This window comes from Aplidium turbinatum, chromosome 2 (assembly GCF_918807975.1).
Source record: "Aplidium turbinatum chromosome 2, kaAplTurb1.1, whole genome shotgun sequence".
In the NCBI taxonomy this organism is placed as follows: domain Eukaryota; kingdom Metazoa; phylum Chordata; class Ascidiacea; order Aplousobranchia; family Polyclinidae; genus Aplidium; species Aplidium turbinatum.
The window spans coordinates 41,418,955-41,445,705 of record NC_137473.1 but is presented as its reverse complement, the minus strand read 5'-3'; the positions used below and the strand labels follow the sequence as shown (position 1 = coordinate 41,445,705).

The following is a 26,751-nucleotide window of genomic DNA, read 5'->3' as shown; positions in this document are numbered from 1 at the left end:
TTATAGGCCACAACTTAAAAAATTATAGTGCCAATAGCCCAATAATCAAGATTACACTTCACGTCATTTGTTTTTAGAAAAATTGCAATTTAATTATTTGCATAGTTGGCAAATTCGCTATATATACTTAAAAGTCATTGCAGAAAGAAATACTATTGAAGACATGGAGACACTCAGTTTCAAACAGTCGTTGGGTGTTGCTGACTTGTGTGTTGTTCTTATATATTTTTTCTTGATCATGGTTGTTGGTATATATGTAAGTTTGTTTTTTAAGTAATCTTGTGTTGCATCTCATGTTTCACATACTCCTGATAACTCTATTATGTCATACAGTTGATGTCAATTATTTCACCAAGACGATGAGTTTGTTCAGTTGTTGTATTGCAAAATAACATCATGGTAGCTGCTTTCTTACATGATGACATTGGACAGTGGTGGGATAAATGCCATGGACCTGAACAAACTACATAGAGTGCCAATAATAACTTGCAACTAATGACTAATATTCTTGAAGTGTGCTGAGTGTAAAAAAACTGTTTATGGTTTAGCAAAATGTTTACGATTCGCACTTTAAAGTCGTGTTAAAGAAATACTTTCATTTCTGCTCAAGATTTACCAACAACAGCTTTTGCTTTATGTTACTCTGAAGCTTTATGATCTATCAAACTAAAAATGATGGGTGAATTTCTTCCCATGTTTCTTTATAGGCAAGTTGTGCATCCAAGCGGGACACTGTTCAAGGATACTTTTTAGCTGGACGCAGTATGCCTTGGTTTATGGTAAGAAAACTATGAGTGAAGTTGATTTTCACAATGATGATTTTTGCATAAAAAGAAGCATCAAAGTCTTTATTCCATAGGCATTAGGCAACCGTAGTTGAAGTGAATATGGTTAAGGTTGATTTAATGAAGTCAGTTTGCTTTCACATTCTATTTGTCTTTTAATAAAGTAAAACCGATATTTAGTTCAGCCAAAATGTCTTCATTGTACTGTTTTCATTGTAAGAAATAGCCTATATATAATTTAATCTTTAACCATCCTTCCATGCATGAGCAATTGAGCATTGTGGGCCGTGGCCTATAATACATTGTTTTTTAAATGTCAGTCGCTATCAGTTCAGAAACAGTTAACAAATGGCTGATATTCAACATTTTTAGTCACTTGAAATAGAAATTTGTTACAGGTTGGTGCTTCTTTGTTTGTGAGCAATATTGGAAGTGAACACTTTGTGGGACTTGCTGGGTCGGGGGCATCTGGGGGGATTGGAGTTGGAGCATGGGAGCTCAATGCTTTAATGCTTCTGCAATTGCTTGGATGGGTTTTCATTCCAGTGTACATAGCATCAGGGGTGAGTACAATTGATGTAGTCATTTGAGGCATGTAGAGACATGTTAAAACAGTTTGTTTTTTACTTATTGTATTTTCTTTCTTTTTTTCACTATTTTCAAACACTTTATATCTTTTTCAAGTAAGGTTGGTTTTCAATGTTATATCATAAAGAAACTGTAAAAATTAAAGTAAAACTGGAAGGCTACTAATAAGGTTGTTATATATTGAATTAGTTTCAACGCAATTGTGTGAATCATATAATTTGAGTAAATACTAATTAAAGAGTCTGCAGTTGAGTATCTCGATACAGGTCAACTTAATTACTTTTAGATGTTGCGTTTATTCTGGGCTGCAAAATTACAAACTCTCAGTGTTTAAATGTTTTACTGATTGCTTACAAACATCCTTTTCTAAAAGAACAATTGCAAAAATAAAAAAACACGAGAAATTAGAATTGTTACCGAGTTCGTTTTATTTGTTAGTTTTCCACTTGATTGTTATCTACTGCAGAGCTTCCCCCACTAGGTTTTGGTGCGTTGATCTTCTGTAACATGAAACCTTAGATACCGGCGCACTAGCACAGATCTTGTACTTGTCAGTTTTTGCTGTAAATATTTTGGCTCTGCTTGCTGCAGCATTGAGCACTATTTGCAAGTGCTGCATGTTATTTCTAGAGTAGCCTACTACCAGGGTTGCAAGTATCGGTTCCAAATCGTGCTATTCTCTACTTTTTCCGTATCGATTACGTCCAAGTCTTTTCTTTTTTCCGCCAATATTGTTTATGGTTTTTCTTTACTTTTTTTTTACTGAATTGATATTCTTTAGTCGATCGTTTTACAACTTTTTTCAAGCCTTTAATTCTACTTAATATTTAATAACATACGATGGACAAAGATATCATACCATATTTTGACGCTTATGCGAGAAAAACGATAATAATTGAACAATACCGATCAGCGGAGTTAAAAGGATAAGCATTTTGTTTGAAGTTATGCATGATTGAGCAGGAAGATACTAAGATTGAAAATCGTTGATTCATTCTTTGGCCTAGGATGTGAATTGTTTGTTTTTTACTGCAAAGCTTGTTGCTCTGCACTAAATATCGTGTAGGATATTTTGATCATGAAGTCTTGATGTAAATGTAATATTTTGATCTTGAAGTGAACACTTTTACCCACAATATTTTTGTGGCAACACTGTTCAATACAAAATATTCATTATATCATGTTACCACTTAAATAGTGTGGGTAAAAGGATTCACTTTGAACCGTGATATCTCGGGAACCACTGTGGCACTGCATGCAGAGAACTCAAATTTAGAGGAGTTGGAAAATAAACCCAGCCAGGTGATTGTCCCCCTGGCTAAATTCTTAGAGGGAACACTGGTAGGCAGTATAAAATCAGACACTTGATTTTTATTTTTTTTTAATTGCGTTTAGTATCGATTAGCCTATTCTTTATTCTCTACTGTTTTGGGAGGCTATCGAAGTCGGATATTTCTCTACTTTTTTGTTTGACTATCGATATCGATTTATCCCCTACTTTTTTCATTATCGACTTGCAACCCTGCCTATTACACAATACAAGTACGTACATATTTACTGTTGATTATTAAGTGTACTTAGATATGCACCATGCCAGAGTACTTGGGTAGGCGATTTGGTGGAAGCAGACTGCGCGTGTACCTTGCCATCCTGACGCTCATCTTGTATTGTCTGACAAAGATATCTGTAAGTAGTTTTACAAGTTGTTATGAAGGTTCGAACTTATTCTCTTCAAGTGTAGAACATGGTTTTGGTACACCAGCTTCCGTTGATGTTTAGGATATTGAGCAGCGTTTGATGTTTCACGTGATTTTATCTTGTTTGATTTCCATTACTTCACGGCGTCATTCGAACCACGTGGTCATGTGTGACCCGTTTGCAAAAGTAATGAAAAGTTTAAGCAGTTGAAACTATTTAACTTTCCCAATCATATTTTATTTGGTTAAGTTTTATCGAAATTATTACAGCAACTTCGTGCTGTGTAAGGCTGTATTTTATATATGAAAGGTACCTGAAGTCATAGTTTTAAAAAGAGATTGGCAGAACATTTTTTAATCAATACAATGGCCATACGCGCCGACTTCCGGGGGGCGGCGCCCCCCGTAAATTTATGGTTGAGGGGCAACAAAAATGGCCAAATGCAAAAAGTGGTGTTTCAAAGATAAAATACTTGGCGAAGGAGATTTAGATCATTTAAACGGACTTAAAAGAATGCCGAAAGCGAAAAACAGCTTTTGCCGGCAAAACAGCAGCTGATCGCATGGCTTTCTCTGGAACTTGAATTACTACTGAGATGCGCAGGGCACGCACGCTCGCAGTCACACAGTGCTCATCTTCTCGCGCGTGAGGAGCAATTTCAAAGTCAAAACGCGTGGTAGCGAAAAAGCGAATGCGAGGTTGAATGTTTATTCTCATTTCACGAGTTATCCAAACGGCCGTTAGATTTTCTGTGTCTTCGACAAGCCTTAAAGCAGCCGGCGGCCATGGCCGCTAAGTAGTGCTTGAATGACCGCCAGTGCTACCTCCTCAGTCGGCCAATTTGGCCGCCAGTTTCTTTTAGCTAATTATTTAATTTTGCAATAGAATGATCTTGGATTAACTGTCGAAAGTATCTAGTATCAGTGATGCAGAATTAGGTCAGCGCGTCATAATCACCACTGTTGCATTGTGCGGAAACATTTGCTATTGCATGGAAAATATCCAACTGCGATCACCAGCGCTGTAAGTCTTGTTTGTAATTCCCGACGACGTTTATTTTAACAAAGTGTTAATCCGAAGTTCTAATTTACATCGGCTGGCAATATTGTCGTTATTATGTCGATTCAATTTTGTCGGACATTGAATCGTTGTTAAAAAGGAGAACTACCCAGACAACAAATTCGTCATTTTTACCCTGATTTAACGACTGCAAATGTAGAATCGATGTAAAAATGACGGATTTTGTTGTCTGGGTAGGTTAGTTGACATCCGTGGGGAAAACGCGTGTCTTCAGAGTTTAGAAATGTTTCCGCTGTGTGTTAGTGACTTCACACCTTCAATGGTGACATTGTAACGGTATAAATGGTCAGGTTTTATGAAATGCGGTACGGTATGCAGTTGAAACAATTTAGTGTCATTAGAATGATTAGATGGTCCCGCAATACCGGATTACTATCCCGATAAAGCAGTTATTGCGTAGTACAACTATTCTATAGCAGGACGTCGCCCAGTCTTCAACAACATTTTGGCATTGTTGCAAGTTTAATTCTATTTACTTGTGCTATCGTTATTTGTATTTTGGCCTCCAAGCACGCAGAGTTGGCCGCCGAGAAGGAGCTCTCGGTAGGCCACGATGGCTGCCGGAAAAAAACACGAGTTTTAAGGCCTGCTTCAAACATGAAATCGATTTTAGCAAACTTTATCGAGTTGAAACTACGACTAGAGTTGTAAATGCAAAAAAAACAAACCGTTTTTTTTTTTTAAAAACTTGGGCCAAAAAAAACACGCGTTTTTTGTTTTTTTTCATATTTTTCTGGAAAATTTGCAAATTTTTTACAATTTGCAGCTTAGTTTCATTATAGTGCTCTTGAAAAACATTAAACTAGTAGGCTAAAATTGCTTTTATTGGTGTGCTGAAATTCCTAAGTGTGTGTGCTTGGCAGCAGCATATGTTTTTGCATAGCCCTATAGCCTACGTTGTTTCACTTTCTTTTTCATTCTCAGGCATGTTTGTGGCAGTAGACCTGACAAACATTGAATTAATGCAATTTGATACATGACATAATGTAGATGAGTTAATTTCTTTTTCCTTTTATGGAAGTGCCCTTTATGGAAGGTAGCCTACGATGGTAGTATACCGGTAGGCCTACTGGTTAGTCTTGTACACACTCAATGGGTTGACGAAATTTTGGCAAAAACAAGATGGCAGTATTCAGAACACACATTACCTTGTTTGTGGTAATTTACTAATGCAAGCTATTGCCAATAGTTTGTTTAAACATGTTTTTTAACTGATAGCTTAACAACGATGTAGCCTATATGCTTTATAAATGTTGAAACAGAAGTATTCTTTTCGTGTGTTGTAAAAGGTCTTAGACACTTTGTCATTGATGCTTCCTGCAGATCATTTGTGACATAATGCAAGAGATCTTATCACTGATATTTTTAGCTGTCAAAAGTAAGTGCATTTGTCAGAAAAGGTTTAGGTTAATGTTCCTTTCAAATGCCCACCACCCATGTTACCTATTGCTAATAACTACCAACCCTGAATGAAAAAAAATTCCCTTTAAAGTGGAGTTTTTCAGCACTGCTCAGTGTTCACATAATGAATAAATGCTTCATAATACTTTTCCTGACAAGTATAAAGTTTTACCCATATTAGGCTACCGCAATGCAGGATAAAGATACAAAACAAACTTCAAAGATGAAAACTTATTTTATTTGGGAACTACGCTGGAGTAAAAAGGAGTGAGAATTGACCTCTTGTCGTTACACACCAATAAAACCATGATGCGTAACTTTATTTATTTTTTTTTTTAATTGTGTAGAGGAAAGATTGATGAAAAGTTTGGCAAAAACAGAAAAGTGCTAAAGTCTCAAAGTCCTGAAAACTACAGTAGTTCAACTTGGATGGATAAGTGCAACCATACTTCTTTTATAAATGTCTATGACAGCACAATGGTGTGATTAAGGGAAAACAAACATGACTATGACATCACAAAGGAGTATTTATTAAACTCTTCAGGGAAAATAAAAAACAACAAAATGTTTCCATCTTTCACTTCATTTAAATGTGATTTGGGCTAAAAGTTGGGGCTTTAGCACTACACTGCTTTTGCCAAACTTTTCATCAATCTTTCCTCTACCCGATTAAAAAAAATTTTTTTTTTAAAGTTACGCATCATGGTTTTATTGGTGCGTAACGACAAGAGGTTAATTTCTTTTTATCTCAAAAAGTAGTCGCCAAAACTTGTTTTAATGTTCATAAACAGATAGCCCACCCCAGAAAACATGGGGTAGAGCTAAAAATTATCCAAATATGTTAAGCGGTTCTTGAGATATTGCCATTTTCTATTGCTCCTTATCTATGAAGCCACCTAGTGGCTAAGGTTACTTCACTCATAACTCGAGAACCGCTTGTGTGATTTTCATCAAATTTGCACCAAATGCACATCAACTGGAACAACCTCTTGACGTTGTACTGGAAAAGGTGTGGAGTGCTGCTCAAAAGTGCCTTTGGTAGAAAAACAGGACACTGACCAGTGACCACCTGGTCCTAACATGCCCATTAACCAAAATCCCAGGTGGCTTCGAAACTGTACACGAGTGTGGTACTGCATTTAACAACTGGCTCGACCAAAGTACAGACAATACTTGAGATGTGCCAACCATAGGACACTGTTACTACTATTTGAGACAGTGAGAAATCTTTATGGCTCGTGTGTTGAGACTTGGGACCTACAAAATTGCAATGAAAAAATAGGCCTATACCAGACATATAGTCTGATTTAAAGTAAGTTATACGAGTTATGAGACTGTTTCTTTGTTGAAAGAGATGCTATAGCAATGAGTTTACCCTAATTGCTGCATATTGTGACATTTAATGTCAAAATAGGTAAAAAAAACAAAAAAAACGAATAAAAAACAAAAAAAAAACGATAAAAAACAAAAAAAACGAGGTCGTTTTTTTTTAAAACAAAAAAAAACGTTTTTTTACATCTCTAACTACGACACAAAGAACAATTACGTGAATACAGCTTAAAGAAAAATTGCATTTTTCAAAACTGTCATCCTTGTTTTGCTTCATTAAGCATGGTATTGATGTGTATATTTTCACACTATTAGCATCAACAATTATGAGAAAACTGCACTACCGTATCCGATAAAAGACTATAGCCTAAAGACTTTCGATAAAAAACAGAAGAGAAAACACTTTGCCGTTGTTAACGCTTTGAAGGTAAGTAATTAACAAAACCAGCTAAAACTGATAACGGGTTTCCACTATCCACTCTGCTTGAGATCATGATTTTTTGAAGCGTTTTATTTCGATAACTTAACTTTCTTGATCGTTGTTTTTCACTCGCACGAAAAGGAAATGAATCGGCTTGTTTTCCAACTGTTCCAATTATGAGCTAACAATATCAAAATGTTTAAGACTAGGCGTACTGCATGCGTAAAACTTTGAATCGTTTCAAGCAGCGGTTCTAATAAATTCGGTTTGCGACCTAGGTATCAATATAAACAAAACAGTGAGCTTAAACAAAGACTATTTTAATTGAGTAAAACAGCGTTATGGTTATGACGTCATCACCTTTCTCGCCCCCCAAGGTATTTTGAAAAGTCGGCGCCAATGACAGATGCAGTAGTATTGTACATATGTCTAAATTACATAAGCCTACTGCATATAAATCTAAACAATTTTATTCCTAGGTCAACTTATATTCAGGAGCTCTCTTCATTCAGCAGGCAATGGGCTGGCCACTCTACTTGTCAGTGACACTTCTTGTCTGCCTCACTGGCGTGCTCACAGTAACAGGTAACAACTCAGACAGCAAATTAGTCGTTTTTTACATTGATTCAACGTTTGTAGATATTCACATTTTTTACTAAAAGAACTTAACATGGCAAGAAAGTTGGTTTTCAAATGAACATGAACAAAGCAAAAGTCATGTTTAATAGATTGGCAGATACAGGTATTAATGTTACACTTGAAATAACAATCGAAAGAGTTGATCAAAAAATTACAACTAACTTCAGCAAAGAAAATGAAATAGCAAAAAGAATATCACTTGGTCGGCAAGCCTTCCGCAGAGCAAGTTCAATATTTAAGTTAAAATTACCCCTTTTTCTCAAAAAACAAATCAACGACCAATGCATTCTACCAACAGTTACATATGGCGCGAAAACTTAGAACCTTACAAGAAAGTTAACTCTTAAGCTAAATCGTTTCTAGCACTAGTTGCAACGTTCAGAGGATGCACATTGTCATAGTGCGCGAAACGTCAGTGAAGCAATAAACCATCTTGTTTACTTGTCGCTTTTACTTTCAATTTCATCAGATGAACGTTGCAACTAGTGCCAGAAACGATAATTGTCCTGATGAACAGTTGAACACCCAAACTTTTCAGTATTCTTAAACTAAAATCAATGCAAAAAACACATGAACGAATTATGATGGATTTAACATGGCGAGACAAAAAAACTGCTGAATGGATTCGAAATCAAACAAAATTACGGCATATTGTGATACTGATAACTATCAAAAAAACTAAAATGGTGATGGGCGGGTCATTGTTGAGAATTGCCAACTGTGAAATGTCTAAAGTTGTCTTATTGAACTGATGCGTGTGTTACCCTGAGTTTGTCCTCTAGCTGCTTTATGAAAACGTCACCCCATTCCTATCAGCTAGAATCGAACCAGAGAGGTTAGACTATTTAATCTTACCCCTTTAGTTGACGATGGGATGCCGATTCTCTGCTTTCCGCTGTCAAGATTTCCTTCGGGAAAGTTAGTAAATAGATTGACTATTTCGGAATTAACAACAGGCTTCACCTATCAAATTACTTTCATTTTTGCTCGAATTCAATGACTGATGTTCGGACATTAATCAATTTATCTTCAGCGCCGTGTTGCTATCTTGATTGCAGGGGGTCTCACAGTCGTGATGTACACCGACTCTATCCAAGCTTTGCTCATGGTCGGAGGGGCGGTTTATCTTACAATACAAGGTAGGTATTTGTGGCGAAATGGTTTGGGACATACAGTAGAAGTACAAGCAAGCCATGACTGCCTTTACTTCGTCTAAATGGCATTAGAAATGAGGTTATGTCTGGACTGGTGTCTGTTTTTCAATCCAACTGAAGCAACTGATTCAACCATTGGTCTAAAATACTCGTAATTTTAAAAGTTGGCAAGTACTTGAGATATTGAAATGTCCTTCGCACTGTGGTTGTTATGTTGGTAAAGTCTTTACAGCTATCTCTGTCTGTGAAAGGCGCAGCCAGAGAAGACGCAACAATGCATAGCCACAGTTACGGCATTAAGTTTGACTTCTGCCGTTTGACTTCGAAAAGTCTGCCACTACATTATTCATCCTTCGTGACTCAAATATTGACCCTAAGCGTTCATTTGCTTTGTTTTGCGTGAAAAGGTCAGTCTTTTATTTCGGCAGGTCAGTCGATGCGTAGTGGACTGTGGTAGGCCTCACTCTACTGTATAATATATAGCAGCTTCGATTTTTGTACGTGATAACAATAATTCGGAGCTGTTTTCTATGAGCTTAAATTTTCACCGGATACCGTTGTTAAACAAAATTTGAAAAGCAATTTCTATTCTTTGCAACAGTTAAACAGTACAAACGACAGCGACCTGCCATTGTATCGTTGCGTTATCAAGGTTAATGGTTGTTCTCTAGCGATCGCATTACTAGCATTGCCTGGCACTTACCAACCACCACGCAAAACCAAGGTAGCCACACTTTTCGATTAATCAATTTCCATCAAATGTTTGTTGTCAAGCTCCACATTGGTTAGTGATCAGTATCGCGTCAATGCCATTGCGTATGATTTCAGTATTTTTTTGTGATCAAATAATGTTCAAGTATCAAAGAGCAAAATTCGGAATCCGCAAAATTTTCACAAAAGGTAAAGGAAATAGAACACGTGGCGGACAACCAAAACGATAGCAAGACAATATTCGTTGTGGCGACTGACAATGATGAATGCATAAGCGTTGAGTTATTTCTAGCTTTAATTAAGCTTATCGTATGGACTATGGACTGCACATTTAGGTCGCTGGGAGAGCTGCATGAAAACCGAAAAAGCCTAGCTTGTATTTTTTATTGAGAAATAATGTTAAACCCTGTAGTTTGTAGCCTAATTATAATTATGTTTGAATTAAATTATTTTTCCCATTCGACTACTCGAAGTTTTCTTGTACCGATGCAGTTCTGACCCAAGTCATACCTCTCTTTTTATTATGACATATGTCAGCTTTTTTAGTTTTTTTTTGCTTATGGCACAGTTCTACCTAAAAATGTGTGATCGAAAGCTGAAGCAGCCTCTGGCGCTCTGGGTGTGTAGAAATACTGTGCAGGTACTCAAAGTGTTTGTTTTGTTTTGCACGTACTATATTTATGAGGTTAGGTTCCTTTACGCTTACTTGTTTCATGGCCACCTGGAGATTCGGCCTGATTTGTCACATTTTGCAGATTTTGATTACAGCTACTGCTAGTGCTTGACTGACATTTTTTGAGATGTTTTTACTTTTTGCGGTTTCCTAATGACATAAAACTTTTTTGTTGCCTTGGGGAAGCAGTAGCAAATGAGAAAAAGTAAGTTGAAAAACGCAAAATCAAACTGTTATTGAAAATTAACAGTCTGTCTAAAATCTTCGAAATCGAATTTTCTTTGTTTTTCAACATGTGAGTATGTTAAAACCTATTGTGTCATCTGGGGAAAAGAATAAAGAAAGCGTAAAAGTCTAATTTTTAGAAAAATTTATTTGAACGTTTGCCCAAAGTTAGAAAAACCTGGAAATTTCTGCAAAGTGACAAATCAGGCCATGTCTTTAGGTGGCCATGCTTGTTTGTACTTTAATCTTTTTATTGCCGCTTTTATGACGAGCCATATCACTGCGATGCGCACACCCTCGTCCCTCATTCCTCAACGCACGGCGATAGCTTGTTTTTTAGTTTTTTTACTTTGTCACTTGCTTGCTTGCTAACATGCGCTTGTCGGTTGCGGCTTGTTTACAACTGTACACTGTACAGGCTTGTGTACTTTAGCTTTTTTGATTTGCTTTCAAGGGCATTTATTTGTTGGATTGCTTTTTGATTTTATTGAGTTTTTAAAGTTTTACGAAACTGTTTCTGGGCGTGTGATAAATGCTCTGGTCATACTAAAACATAGGCACTTAGCGTTCCGAGAACCAGTTTGTAAAAAGGTTATTTTATCAAAACTGTATCTCCTGTTTGATTAATACTGTGACATTGAGCTGTGATGTTATCAGTCTACATTCCATGCAATAATCCCGTTCTTTTTGCGTTGAAATATTGCTGAAACTCAACAGTGATAGCGGATTGGAAATCACTTTTGCGAGCCAACAATCCCATTGTAGCTGAAAACGGGATAAAAAAACCCTTGTTAAAAGCAGTGCTTCACCTTCCCACGGTGTGTCACAGACTGGGTGTAGATTCCCAGACAGCAAAATCCCTCATGTGTAACATTGTGTAAAAATGACGGGTTTAATATCTGGGGACTTGGTAAAGGAAAGCAGCTCTCTCATTTTCTTAGTTTTGGGATATGTTTGTTATGTTTTTACAGCTGATAAACACCTAATCGCACTTCTTCAATTACCTTTGAAACGATTGCAGTAATAAGATGTTAGGTCAAACGTTAGAACAATTTTTTTCACCCTGGTTACATCGGTCAGAGTGTATTAAAGATCGTTCAATCGAAGTACCGGTATTGTTTATGCTTTACGTATCTAATCACAAAATCTCCAGACATTAAATGAGTGCCAAGTATTTCAATCTGTTTACCTACCTCCCAGACAGCAACATCCATGACGGATTTTGCTATCTGGGTTCATATTCATAGCAATTGCACTTCTGACTCGTCGATTCAATGTACTTACCTTCCTTTGACGTGAATTGTAACTGCATTGCAATAATAGGGAATTAACATGGATAACCGGTTATACAGTATATGCTCGTGTTTGAAACGAACGAGTTGATCATGTCTTTGAGCTTTGCTCAGTGGTTGGCAGACTGCATAGAAAATAATTCACCAATACAATCCCACCGGTGTCTGGCACGCGCAGGTTGTACCCTTAATGCCATGTTTATTATTCTTGTTAACCGAAAAGATTTACCCGATTGAATAGATATAATCTCAAATCAATGTAAAGCTAACCCAGTCAGCAAAATTCTATGGTTTTGCTACCTGAGAATGACAACTTTGTCGCTCACAGCAGATTACGTTGCAGGTTTCATTCAGGTGGGAGGTTACTATGAGATGAAGGATAAGTACATGGCTACTTCGCCCAACCTCACTCTAGCATACACCAGCTATAACATCACAATCAATCAATCTAACCCCTGTATTCCAAGCCCAAGTCCTGAGTCTTTTATCATGCTAAAGGTGCATTAATGGAAATTTTATACTTTTCACCTTGCTGTTACATGTATGAATTGTGGTTATACAATGATGATATGATGGACTGAAAATATAAAATTAAAATTTTTAAATATTTTTATAGAATGGAATTCGGTGTTATTATTTTTTTGATAAAATCAGCCATAATAGTTGCTCAAATGCAAATGTAATATTTCCCAGGACGTCAGAGATGAGGAAATGCCTTGGTTGGGGTTCCTGTTAGGCCAGACCCCCTCGTCGATATGGTACTGGTGTACAGACCAGGTAAGCAATTTTTTTCTCCTTAATATTTTGATTACAGTCAAAACTTGCAGCGAGTAGTCTAGTATTCAATAGTTGTGGCATTTTCAATTGTTCATGTACGTGCTGCTACTATCGTGTTAGATGCCTACCGGTTATCCTTTTGACAACCCATATCATTCACTTAGCTTTGTTAGCCCAGTTAGCTTTGCTGACGTAAGTACAACACGAAAACTTAACAACAGGGAGGACGGTGGCATCTAATGAATGATCAGTGTGTGGGCAACAACCCGCCAGCAAAAGCTGCCGTTTTTACGCCGTTTCAACGTCACTAGACGTTAAAACGATGTAAAAATGGTAACATTACTAGCTGGGAACACATCATTGCAAACGGAAAATTCAAACCCTCAACCAACCACAAATTGCAGTGACCCGCGGAACGCAGACGACTCTTGACTTTACCCAGTTACTACTTCGCAGAGTAGTTGCCGAGTAGTGTATTGTCGCCATGGATTGGTCTGGCCTACAAATAATACTAAGTGGTTACAAATTCTACATCACTTGGGATAGAATTTACTTTTTATTTTACTTAAAAGTCCAATAAAGCTATTTCTCTGCCAGATCTAAGTAATTTGTGTTACAACAGTTGGTTTCAAAATAACGACTTCAAAACGTGTTCCCTCAAAATAGTGAAATTAATATTCAAGTATAAAAAAGCTTTGTAAACGGTTGGTTTCAACTTTACAAACGAGATGGGCTTGAAAAGATTGACCGCAATGCGCTTAATACTCTTGTTTGTTGCAGGTCATCGTCCAGCGGGCGTTGGCGGCCAAGTCACTGTCGCACGCTCAGGGGGGCACTTTGCTGGCGGGGATGATTAAGATCCTTCCCATATACATCATGGTCATGCCCGGTATGATTTCAAGAATCTTATTTACTGGTAAGTTAGCAGTGAAACCTCGACGCGAACAGGACGATTTTCTCATCGATTGTTGTTTATCCTCATTTTTGAGCATCGATTTGATTCATTGTGGCTTGTATGACCGAATTTCGCAATACCTTCACAGTTTTCTAAGTCAATCAATAACAAACAACCCTAGCTCCAATCGTTTTCAAGCTGCGCGTTGAGTCGCAGCAGTGCATCGCTTTGATTTGCTGAGATATCGTATGAGACTTTATTGAAAAAAAGATTTCAGTTATCTGTTGTGCTACGCATATCCTATTTTACTTTATCACAAAGTTATTGCAGGGTTGTAATTTTTCAATCGAATTCTTGTGAAACTGAAGAAACTTTGCTTACATCATTGTTACGTTGCCCATGTCTAATTTATTATGAGTGTGGGCCGAGGCAAATGGCTCCCCGTGTCAGCTGTACAAAATTAAACTTGAACCTTCTTGGACTAAGCTCATTTCTACGACTGAAAATGGTCCAGAATTTTAAGCCAGTTGGTTGTGTGTGGTAAGGTATTATAATCCGTGCTACTTGGTAAGGTTCGGTGAAGTGCCATATATCGGAAATCGACTAAGAATGACGACTAAGAGGACATCTGCTGCACTTAAATGCACGGCTCAGCGTCGCTCTTGTTGCAGTATCGCTGAAACAGCTGCTCGTCATTTTTTAGCACAAACAAACATGCATATATGATATATACTTTAGTGTAGTTTTCTTAGCTACATCGGATGCTACTTGGCTTTGGTCGGACGACAAGCAATAGAAACATCAATATTGTCATTGCATTTTAAATTTGTATGCATTTGCTGTTTGTTGTATCATGTAACCTAACTTTGTCAGTATGTGTCTTGTTGATTTGTTATTTCTAATACGTCGTACACGTTGAAAATTTTTGTCATAACGCGTTGCACCAAAGTAAGTTTCAAAACCATTAGGAAATGTTACCAATCTTCCGCTTCGCAGCAACGTTGTGCACGTTTATCAAGTGTGTGTTTGTCTCACTACGACAACAATCTACATATTTTGTGAACGTACACCACAAGTTTCACGTCTTGACGATTTTAGACGAACTGGTTTGTGTGCCGGGGGACCACTGCAAGCAAGTTTGTGGCAGCGAGGCAGGCTGCACCAACCTCGCCTATCCGAAGCTGGTTCTCGGCATCATGCCTTCAGGTTGGTGATGATAGAAGCATTTCTCAGCTTCTACAATCTATTGTTTTTGTCGTATGCAGGCTTTTGCTCCGTGGTTGAAGATTTAGATTAAGTAGACGGAAGGCAAGGAAGCCAATCTTCGTGTCTACCTTTGTCCTTTAGGTATGTCTCAAAGTGTCCTGCCAAAGACACAGCCGCATGCTTTTGAACAGTGTCGAACGAATGCCCTTTCGAGCGTCGTACCAGAGCTCTTAGAAATCAGTTATGCAGACGAGTTTTTACATTCATCACAGGTATATTAACTCCTGCAAACATTGATTCAATGTCACGAAGACTGATTTTGCCAGCCTGTTTCTTGACGAGGTGACAAGTAGTTCTGTGAAACCATCTCTTCGAAGGATGAGATTATTTTGCGCAATTCGAGTTGATGCATCGACTGAATGCCGCCGCCATGTAGACTGTTAATGTATTTTTCCACTACTGTAGGAGTCAAGTAGTTGCACACGATTCTCATGTTTTTCATATCTGGTAAACACCGTTTTTATGAAACAATACCAAGTTTATCGGCGGTAACGTTCTCTTGCGAACCATAAACGGTTGATTAATGTTGGTCTGGTATTAGTTGTTAGTATCTGTGGCTATTGAACTGAACCTGATATCAGTGATAATGAAATTGTAGTTGGGAGGAAGGTTTAATTTCATTTAACTCTCCACCCGACAAATCAGCTTAAAGTGAAAAAAAAAGATGGGTTTTTGCCTCAACGTTACTACGTTTTATATTATTGAATGAAAGGGTTTCAAAGCTCATGTTGTATTAAGTGGGCTGATATTATTCGGAGATTGCACTGTGCTGTGAGACTGAAAAGTCTAACAAAGTATCGTCAATTTTTCACGATGGGCAATGGGTATGCAACTTTAAACACTTTGCTTTGCATGCTTGTAAGCACACCAATTAATTAGGCAATGAGTAATTTGACAGCTTTGTTTTGCAGCAGATGTTTTTAAAGCTCTGCTCTAAGTCTAAGGCAGGGCTACTCAACTAATGTTTGCAAAGGTCCATTTTGACAAGTTGAATATTTTTGCGGTCCGGTGAATATTTCATATGCAACCACGAAAATTAAACAACCAGTAACCTACGAGCACCGAAACACTTTTCAGGTAGTATGTAACACGACTTGGACTTTTGTCTGACACAAACAAAGAAATAAAAAAGGAAAAAATGTATTGTGTTTCTTTGTAGTGTAGCTGTGTAGATCGCACATCAGAGAATACGGCAAAGCGTTGGGGTGTCTGGGGGCGAAGTCTCCAGCTCCTTAGATAATCACAAAAAATTGTTTTTCCTTAATGGAAATCTGTTTAAAGAGGCCCTAAAATGTGGCAATAAGGTTATTCTTCCAGAAGCCCGAGGTCAACCTTCAACACCCAGAAGGTCCGGATTCGGACCGCGGTCCGCCAGTTGAGTAGCCCTGGTCTAAGGTTATATTTTATATTGACTCATCTTTTTCCTGGCCAATTGTGTTGTTAAATTTTGTTACATTTACTGCCAGGGGCTCGTGGACTGATGATGGCTGTCATGATAGCTGCACTCATGAGTGATCTCGATTCAATCTTCAACAGCGCCAGCACTGTATTCACGCTCGATATCTGGAAAAAACTGAGGAAATCCGCATCCAGGAAGGAACTGATGGTTGTCGGACGGTAATTGTTACGCCATATGGCTTGTTTGACGCCATGGGTGGAACAGCAATTATAAATGAAAAGCAGTTTCCTGATAAAAGTACGATCGCGTTTCTCCTTGCAGCATACGCGACGCTTGGTATCAGGACGATTGCATTTAGTGTTTATAAACATAAAACATTGTTAGTTTGGTTCTAGTCGTAAGCATAGACTTCGATTATGCAGAGGGCAGTGGGGCGGCGCCCCCTCTAGTCTGAAACAGAGGGGCGAGATATATCTGGGCCTCCTCGATTTTTTGTTACTATTTTAAAAAGCATCAACTTTTTCAAAAAACTTCCGGTTATGCACTGTTTTTGCGAATGCGCAGGCTACCTTTGTCCAAAAAGTCGGCTTCGCCAAATGTCAGCAAACGTGGCGAGTCGGTTCGTGCTGTGGCAATTTTAGCTCATCTATTTAACGTTAAGCCACGAGGTTGTCTGGAATGTCTGTTACGATTTTTGGCAATATGTGGTCTAACATTTTTAGCAACTATGACTTGCGACTATGCACTATGGTCAAATGCTTTTTCATGCTTCACAGTAACACACAATAAATACAATTTACATAAGCATTTATATAGATGTGGGGATTCGTAGAGTCATCAAGTCCCCGAGCGAACAAAAATGGAAGACACATACTCGCGTTTCGCCCTTGTTTGAATCATTTATGATATATCATCATGAATCATCAGTTGTGGTGCATAATGCACATCCATGTTGTTTTGAGCGGAAATCGAACTTACGACTTGAATGGGAATCGAACCTCCGTCGAGATTGTACTACGGTGTCCACCATCCTGTTCTTAAGCACTCGGCCACGTCTCAAGACAATGAAGGATACCTGGATTTCTAAGCGAGTAGAGTCGCGTGAATCCATATGCTCATAAACTCTGCTCTACGCACTTTAGGTGAGCTTCAACCGTCTTCATATGGCGGTGAGACTTTTCTTCTCAACCATGCAGTAAAGGCCTCTTTTTCTTGCGAATGTAGTGCTGAGGAATAGACCGCAGCACGAGTGTACCATCTTCAACTTACCTAACGGAGTAGAAGGCATGCGTGTCTTGGATGACCAAACTAAAGACTGGCTCCTCTCTCGTGGCCTTCCAGTGTTTGGGTGGTATCAGGATACCCTTGCCTTGGGGCTCATACGACCACGATAGAGATTGGTGTTTTACAGTACAGAAGTTATGCGTAAACGTCAGTTACTGTTTGTTCGGATTAGCCGACTGAAGCTGAACCGTCCTATATTGCTGAAATCAGCGAAGAAATTGCGCTTTAGCAGACTTGGCACCAAGTTGTATTCTGCAATAAAAACTTTCATTATTTTTTCCAGATTTGCATGCGAAGCAGAGAAATATTATTTTGTGTTGCGTACGTTGAAAAATGTATTTGCAGTACACATAAGCACAGCAACAGATTAAATGATATGGCTAGCTTGAATACACATCGAGACTACGTGGAATCTCTCTCTATCTCGCTGTAGATGAATTTGCTTCCAGAAGTCGAGCTCGTCACAATAAGTTTGGATCGAGTTTGTCACTTCATTTCAGAAATAGATTGCGACATTGTTCAAGCTATTTATCAGGAGTGTGTGAAACGAAAATTGCCAACAATATTCAGACAGACATACATTGGTCACCAGACATACATTGGTATGTCAACCAGACTTTTGTTGACAAGGGCTGGGGAGCACTTAACAACCAAATTGCAATTAAAGAGCACGTCGCCTCTTGTGAAACGTGCACTGACAATGTCTCGATCGACCAATTTAAAATCAGCTCTCGAGGCAGATCTGAATTTCAGACTAAGATCATGGAAGCCTTAAGAATCAAACGTAATAATCCGTCTCTCAACCGGCAGTTATTCGCCTGTGGCTCATCGTTCCTCTTGTGTGTGTTCTAATTGTTTGTCAAATGCCTGTAGTTTACACCTCATGTGATCTGTTTTCCACCGTATAATTTACTTGTAATCAAGTGTCATTCGTTCAGTTAGTCATTCATTCCTGTGTCACTCGTTCAGTTTGTGCTTTTCAGTCTGGAGTGTCGTTAGTATACAGTTACAGTTATAATGCAAAGTCTAATTTACCTTACAATTTTCATCTTATGTATATTGCAGATATGTAATTCCTGATGAGGACACACGTACGTGTCAAAAACGTTAGAGTTTATTTTTAATTATGTTATATTTGTGTATGTAATACATCATGTTAAACCCACTGAAGTTACTTTGTTTTATTTCTCAATATTCAGACAAGTAACAAAAGCTGTTGTGCAATTATTTTATTCTCTGTTGATTTGTTTTTGGTGATATATATTGTTTGATTGACCGATGAATTTGATTCGGAACGAACGACATTCACTACGTTGTATTGAACTGAGTCCTACGCAATCATGCAAAATCTTTCACTGTGTGTCTTCGAGGCGTCCGGTCAATGTTACACAATTACAGCCAAACCAAACGGTGCGCAAAGTGTTGCACGACAATCGCGACAGACTGACATGTGGGTCTACAAATACTGGATGGTAATCACTTACTCAGAAAATCGGCAACTTTAAGAATCGTTTTTAGAGTTGGCGTGGAATTCATCTTTTACCCAATCCGAAACGGAGCCCGCATCTACTAACTGAAAATACGGTCCATTTACTTGTCTTCATATATACTGTAAATTTAATTATTATTATATTTTGAAGCTAATTCGTCATGTTAATTTGATCCTAGAGTCTTCATTGTCATCCTTGTTGCCATCAGCATCATCTGGGTTCCAATTATTCTTCAGTTTCAAGGAGGTCAGCTATTCTTCTACATACAAGAAGTCACCAACTACATCTCTCCGCCAATAGCTGCCATTTTTATGATAGGCATCTTGTGGCCTAGGTGTACCGAAAAGGTAAGTGAATGTAAATTAATGTGTTTTTCTGTAATATAGAAGGAGCAAAATGGTTGGAACGCCTGGTCAGTCTAATAAAAAAGAGCCCAAAATGTAGATACTGAACCCATGCTTAGCAAACGTTTCGAAGACTAAACTGTTTTCATCTTTAGTGCGAGTAAAATGTAATTGAAATTACTGCAAGTAAAGTTTATTTTAGTTTGTACAAGGAATTGTACGAAACTTCCAGGTCCAAGAAAGGCATCTTACACTGAAGATTAATGTTTTTTCTCAATTTTTACAACAGTTTATTGGCAACAATATGAGCGGAAATTTCTAACAGTGATAAAAGAGCTGCCGTATATCTGTAAAAATACAATTCTATAAACTTCAATAACTAGCGGAAAAGTTTTGCTTTCAACCAGAGTTAGATTACTTGCAATTGTAATCGTAATTGAATGCAATTAATTACACATTTTTATGTATATGTAATTAAGACTTTTTGTTGTTGTGTAATTATACTGTAATCGCATTTGCAACAAATTTTTGTCCTAATCATATTTATATTTCAAAGGTCTAACATCAGCCTCAGTATAAAGGCTTTTTTCAATACTGCAGCTGGTAACTTTTATATCCTGAAAAGGAGCTTACTGCCTCAGACAATTTTCGCAACCTAATCTTTATCAAATGCAATCCTATTACTGTCTTTGTCGAAACCAAAAAATATTATCAATCTATAAAAACCATCGATAAACATATACATTGAATCATTTAATTTTTGTAATTAAAGCCGATAAAGCGTGTAATTAATTACATTTGGAAGTAATTGAAACAAGGAAGAAATTATAATTGTAATTTGAAAATTTCAAGACAATGTTAATATAAATTTTGGTGATGTAATTGAACTTGAAACTATGTGATTGATCCGACTTTGCTGTGAACCCGATGACCTGACGTGTGTCAATAGTTCAAACCAAATTGTACAAGTATGCCAAAAATGCTAAAAAATATGCTTCACGGGAGACTTTCTCAATCCGAGGATTAATATCTATCAATCAAGTCCTCACTTCATTTGCAATAACCGTTTTTTAGGGAGCATTTTTTGGAGGATTGTGTGGAAGTGCCCTGGGGCTCGCTCGTCTCTTCACCATATTCTTCTACTCGAAGCCAATTTGTGGGGAAGAGGATAACCGGCCTTCCTTCCTGAAGGACTTCCACTACATGTACTACGCTGCCATGCTCTTCTTTGTGACGCTTATTGTAGCCGCCGTCGTAAGCTACTTCACCGCTGAGCTAGATGACGTCCATGTAAGTTGTAAACTTGTTTTCAAAGTTTTTTTGTTTTGATGCTTTTACAGGCATAGATACCTTTTTTGTTTACGAAAGCTTCTGTCTCCAATGGACTTTATGGGGTGAATTTACATCAATTTATCTTTGATGCTTTCGACTTCAGTGCTTTGTTTATAAAACTTTGCTAAAAGGCGGAACCAATGGCCATGAAGAACAAAATTGATATTTTTACATTGACTTTTCAGGTCCAAAGATTGACGTTCTGGACTCGGAAAAAACTTCCTCCTCGTGTGGAAAAGGCGGAACTTATAGAAATATCCAATCAAACTTCGGGCAGGTGCGTATAGATTTGAATCTTGGTTTAGTTTTTGATGTGGCGTGCTTCCGTATTTTGTTGTCTTCACATGAAATAGAGGACTTTTTTGGTACTGACTTAGTGACTATATTAGCTGACTTCTCTGCAGTTAGGCTTCAACTGGTTAGGGGACGACTGAGACTAATCACAGAGCCGTCTGGGTTTCTCATATAACTTTGTTGCATCATAGTTACTTAGGTTTTGTTTACAAATATTTATGCGAGCCAGTGACTGAAGGAGGAAGATGCAAGGGACAGGGTGAAATGTAGAAAAGGGATAAAAACAATTGCTGCGCGGAAACAATCGGCCACCCCCACTAGTGGGGAACAAACCGACGATGGATTATGATGAGTGAATGCGAGAGCTTCCTTCACCTGCCGGTGGCACCGTTCAATGGTGAATTGGTGATATTCTAAAATCATTCAAGGAGGTTTTCTTGACCGGCGTAATACTAGCTAAAGAACAACGTTGTCTTGTGGCTTTGTCAAAGCTTTTTCCTTAACCTCTTCCATTAATCGATTAATGTTTGTAATTTAACCACCCCTGATAAATCTTTAAGAAAAAAGCGCCATCTCTAAGAACGCCTTCATTTGTTTTCAATAGCAACAAAAACGGCTCAGTAGAATTTGGCAGCAACGAAGTCCAGATCATCGGGGATGAAGGTACGTGTTACCATGTGCTTGTTTTGTGTGTAGCTATCACGTTTGTGTGTTTGCGCATTTGCACATAACCTACTTCTGAATGTCCGTATTCATCATGACATCACAGAAAGAAAGTGTGGCTTGCGAGCGTTGGGTCGACGCGCTGTCTACTTTGTGTGCGGATTCAGCGACGAGGAGGCGACGCCGGACGATGAAATTACGTTTCCAACTCTCAAACAGAGCAGAAGAGATCGCATCGCTTTGTCGGTTGGCTTGGTGGTGATCATCGCTTGCGGAGCTACGCTTTACATCTTCTGGTCGGTTTAAAAGTTCCGTGCTGCTTTGTCACCTACCCATTTTGACTCTGATGTTTAGTACACACAGGCTTTATCACACACAGAGGTATACAGACCTTTACTTGCATTGATATGCGCAGGGAGATTTTTTCGAACTTTATCTTTGATTTCTTCAAAATAAACGCTCCGATTTGTGCTACTACCGGCATTTTATTTTGATTATATTAGATTTTAACAATATTGCGTCGTGTTATTGCAAGCTGACATGCGCGCGCTTTGTGTGTGATCGTCTTTACCGCTTATGCTCCTTGCCTTCTTGTACCTACTTTTAGTGCTGTACAAGTACATAGCCGCCTGCCAGTGAGAATAGATGATTTCCTCCACATAACCTACGATATTGCGAGCAATTTGATAAGAGTTAAACTGAGTGGTAAAGGCGGTGGCTGATATTCTGCGACAGAATTAGTGGTACGATACTGACGAGCCCAGCCTCATGGGCGCAACACGTTGTCTATCGCTGTCAATTCTTGCCACAATCGGCTGCCGAGAAACAAGACTTGTATATTGCTATGTTTTTCTACTATTTATTGCATGTGACTGTTGAACGGTTCCTTTGCAGACTCTATGCTTTTTTGTCAATTCTTTTATAGAGTTTGAAATTAACATAAAACTAAATTTTAAACTGTTAATTTATCGTAACGTTTCAGTGTGTTGGGTGATGTCGACTCCGCTGTTTGGCTTCCCTGGTGGATAGTTTTAACGCCCAGTAGTAGTAAGCCAGTTTTAATCCGTTGATGTCCGCTTTACCGAGGGTGGCCGGATCCAGCTCCACGTGCCGCAATCGCCTTCATACCATGCCTCCACATCGATCTGTCTAAACCTCAAAGCGTCCTCTTGTCAAGCCGGCCTTGCTGCTTTCCTCCTGAACTTGCCTTTTCCACGTTTTCTTGGGTCTTTCTTGTTTTCTACGACCATCCACTCGCAACTCCAGCGCTCTTCACAAAACACCATTTTCATTTTCAAAACATGCCCACACCACCTCACTCCATTTGCCTTTGCCAATTTATCAACATTCTCATTCGACCCAAGCAAGTTCATAAGTTCCTTGGTATTTCTTGGGTTCGTCAGCTTTACCCCGCACATTGCCCTCACCATCGCTTTCTTAGTTCTTCTTAAAATCGCCAATTCGTTTTCGTATAAGCAAAGTGTCTTCAACTTAACAATACTTTACAATTCGTATAATCTTCATCCGAAATAGTCTTGGGTAGTTGGTGAAGTGAACAGTGAATGAAACGTTTCTTAATCGGGTGGTCCTGATTCGACTCCGCGGCTAAGGGGCTTTCGATTGATCACCACTATCGAGAATGTACAGTAGTATATTGCGAAAAGGAAAGGGCACTGAGGGAAGTAAAGTTCATTAGTACCAAAGCCACTATTTTACATGTTTTGTTTGAATGAAAAGTCAGCCTTTCTTTTGAAGCAGTTTTTCGTTGCAAATTCAATTTTAATTCAATCTTCTGCAGAGCGCTGCTCAATCTTGACGACCCATTTGAAACGCACAACTGTTGTGCAGATATCGCATTTGTATTTAATCATTTTTTGTGTCATCATTATTTGCCTTACATAATGCCGCTAAACTTCTGCCAATATTTGATCACAATTACCACACATCAGCTCTATCGCAAATTTACGCAACTTAACATCATCAATTGCAGGTCGCTTGTCATTGTTTCACAGGAAACTGTGTATTTTGTAAGGTTTTTAGGTTAAAATTAGATTGATTACGTACTAGCAAAATATCAGGTGGCTATACTTTTAATTTAATAGCCATGGTCTATAAAACGTACTTTCTTGCAAGGCTGTGGAGATGTTGGCTTTGTCGGTGTCGTTAAAAAAGGCTGACTCCAGCTTGATACAAAAAAAATGAACAATCAATATTTTGTTTGCAATTTTTTTTTTAAATATTGTTTCAATCACCGTTTTGCGCTCTAACACTTTTCTGGAAAATACAAGTGTTTGTTCTTGTCAGTTTTCGTGAGAGATGCCGCTTCAATTTCGATCACAACTTAAGTGAAATTAAATTTTAAAAAAGTTCAAAATTTTTTTTAAATTCTAGCAACACTGAAGCCGGAATCGGCCAGGTAAAAACCTCGGTGTCGTATATTTTTTGCCCGACTCCACAGCCCTGTTTCTTCGGCCATCTGTTAACTTAACATTCAATTTTACAAAATCTCTTTTATCGTTGCCTCTGGGTGGCATACCAGTTTCATAATCCGAAAACCTCCAATGTTAGGCATCCCAGCAAAATCAGTCATCATTGATTCAACGTCTTCAGAGTTTGCTGTCTGAGATGTTGAATGTAATCGCATGTTGCGAAATATGAGATGTGAATGGTCTCGTGACACTGTTATTTCGTTACGTCATCGCTATTTCGTATTTGTCATTTTGAAGCGACTACCAAACTTTTTTGTATTTTCTTAAGTCGTTCAGGTAAAACCCAGTTTGTGTCTTAAACTTAGTGGTGACTTTTGAAACGCATCTCCTGATACAAGATTACAGTTTGATAATAGTGATTCAATTTACCTTTTTACTTCTATGTATTTGACGGTATTTTTAACTTATCTTTGCAACGTCAATTTTTTCGTATGTGTGGTCTCCCAACTTTTCAAGAAACCGGAACAGAGTCACCAAATTAAACTGTATCCCTCCAAAGCATTTTTAGTTTGATGATTGAAATGCATGGCATTTTTGATCCAACGAATTTCTTTCAGTCGAGTAGTTGGCCTCGAAGAACAAGTGACAACACGCCTCTAGTTCAAAAGTTCAGAGTCTCAATTTCATATGCGCGTTACTTATGGCTTACACGATGTTGTCCAGCTCACAGCAACCATGTAAACCCCGTGTAATAGTTTTTCACGGCTTAGTGGCGTCATCATAGTGGCCGCAACGGTGTTGTATCAAGTGCTGCATTTCATCATTATGACATCATTAATATGCCATTTCGTTCGGACACGTGGTGACGTCATATGTCTTGTATGTGCAAAGCTTGGCTTTGACGTCACAACACGCTGGTTTGCAAAATTCCTTAGTTTGTCGTGACGTTATGTTACACTTGAGAGTGTCAGCTGCAATTCTGTGACGTCACCTATTGCCTCATCGCCGCCTTTATCAAATATTTATTCCGCAATATATTTCCAGTTCAGGTTGTTGATTAATTTATGCAAATCGTATCCGCCATGTGCTTCTTGGTGTCCAAAGTTATCTGGAAACTGTTTTTTCGTTCACTAAACATTTAAAAGCGTTGTTTTGGTGCAAATGTTTTTTGTTTTGTTTTTTCCTTGCCCAATTAATGTCAACTTTCATAGATCAGTCTGGTTTTGTTTAATCTGATAAATGACAATGACGGGAAGTTTGCTTACTGTGACTTGACACGTCATCGATGAAGTATTTTCCTTTAACTTCTATTCAAAACTTCGTCTTAGCCTACATTCTTTCCACACCATCAAGAAGGTCAATGCAGAAACATTTATTTGTCAAATTCCATCACCAGGTTGCACCGAAAACCACTTGCAAAGTTCTTGACAGAAAAACAATGAACGAATGCGTCACGGTTCCGTGTGCTTATGTTTTGTAAAGTTTTATCAGTTTTCAAAGTTCAACGACTTCACACAACTGTGAACGTGGATGTCGGCGGTTGAACGAGCATTTTTTCACTGTTTCCCAACTCTTCTTGCTACCGTTTTGGTCACGTAATTCATGCCAACAAGGTCATTTGGCAGCGGCCAGACGTCTTCAGGCGTTGAAACCATATAAAGATGAAAATTCTTGCTTCCTAAATTTTTTCACTTTTTTTTACTATACCTAGACAGCAAATCAGTGGTTTTTTTCATTGATTTAACGTCTACAAAGGTTGAATTAATGTGAAAAAACGTCTGATTTGCTGTCTGAATAGCCTTGGTTGTCGTCGAAATTCATAAAAGTAACATTGCACAACCACAGAACAGTGATCTTTCTCTCATACTTTTTATAGGTGGGTTTGATTGTAGTTGCAGAGAAGGAACAATAGAATTAAATGTGAAAATCTTTGTAATTTATTTGCGTTTTTTGACTTGTAATTTTGCAGTAGTGATGTCAATGCTGTTGCTTCAATCTGTCCAAAATTTAACCAAAACGCGGGGAAAGCTCCCGATGTAATAAGCTTATTTTTTGCTCAATAAAATTAATAAGTTACAACTTTTAGGTTACGATGTTTTATTTTAAAATCCAGACTGATAACTAGTGATTAAAGATTTATTTAAGTGGTTTTTACTAAGTGGACAAGAAAGCAACCTTCATGCCCCTTCAAGCATCTCTTGAAGTGTCTTGCTAAGACACAGCTGCATGCTCACGGTCGGTGTTGAGCATGTGGACGCGGGTGATTTATTTTTGTTTGGGTGCGAAACAAAACGTACCGTAGCCTAAATATAATAAAAAGCATAGTGTGTGTGCAGCATCCAGTGAAAGGGTGCGAAAGGCCGTAGCCCTATGAAGGTGTAGGAGGTTATCGAGACTGCACTCTTTCATTCAAACAGACATACGAAAGCAAGTGTTGCGTTTTTAAAATGGCAAATTAACAAGATGAAGAAAAAAAGAATAGCCTGCGCAAGAAATGCAAGTCGCAGTCGAGAGCCTGCATGTTCGACTCCAGTCACCCGCACTTGCTGTTGTTTCTCTGGGCAAGAAACTTTACGATAATT

At 38.2% G+C, this 26,751-nt stretch overlaps 1 protein-coding gene across 1 annotated transcript; it reads left to right on the top strand.

The window, feature by feature from the left end:
* Positions 1–122: 122 nt before the first annotated feature.
* On the top strand, positions 123–26,242 carry LOC145765590 (sodium/myo-inositol cotransporter-like). Its single transcript, XM_082577425.1, has 16 exons — positions 123–256; positions 708–779; positions 1,184–1,348; positions 2,955–3,059; positions 7,782–7,887; positions 9,000–9,080; positions 12,340–12,494; positions 12,690–12,773; positions 13,554–13,689; positions 14,767–14,874; positions 16,401–16,551; positions 19,286–19,454; positions 20,526–20,741; positions 20,969–21,060; positions 21,682–21,740; positions 21,847–26,242. Exons 1-16 carry the CDS (start codon positions 164–166, stop codon positions 22,044–22,046), a joined length of 1,992 nt encoding a protein of 663 aa, XP_082433551.1. The 5' UTR covers positions 123–163; the 3' UTR covers positions 22,047–26,242.
* Positions 26,243–26,751: the final 509 nt, after the last annotated feature.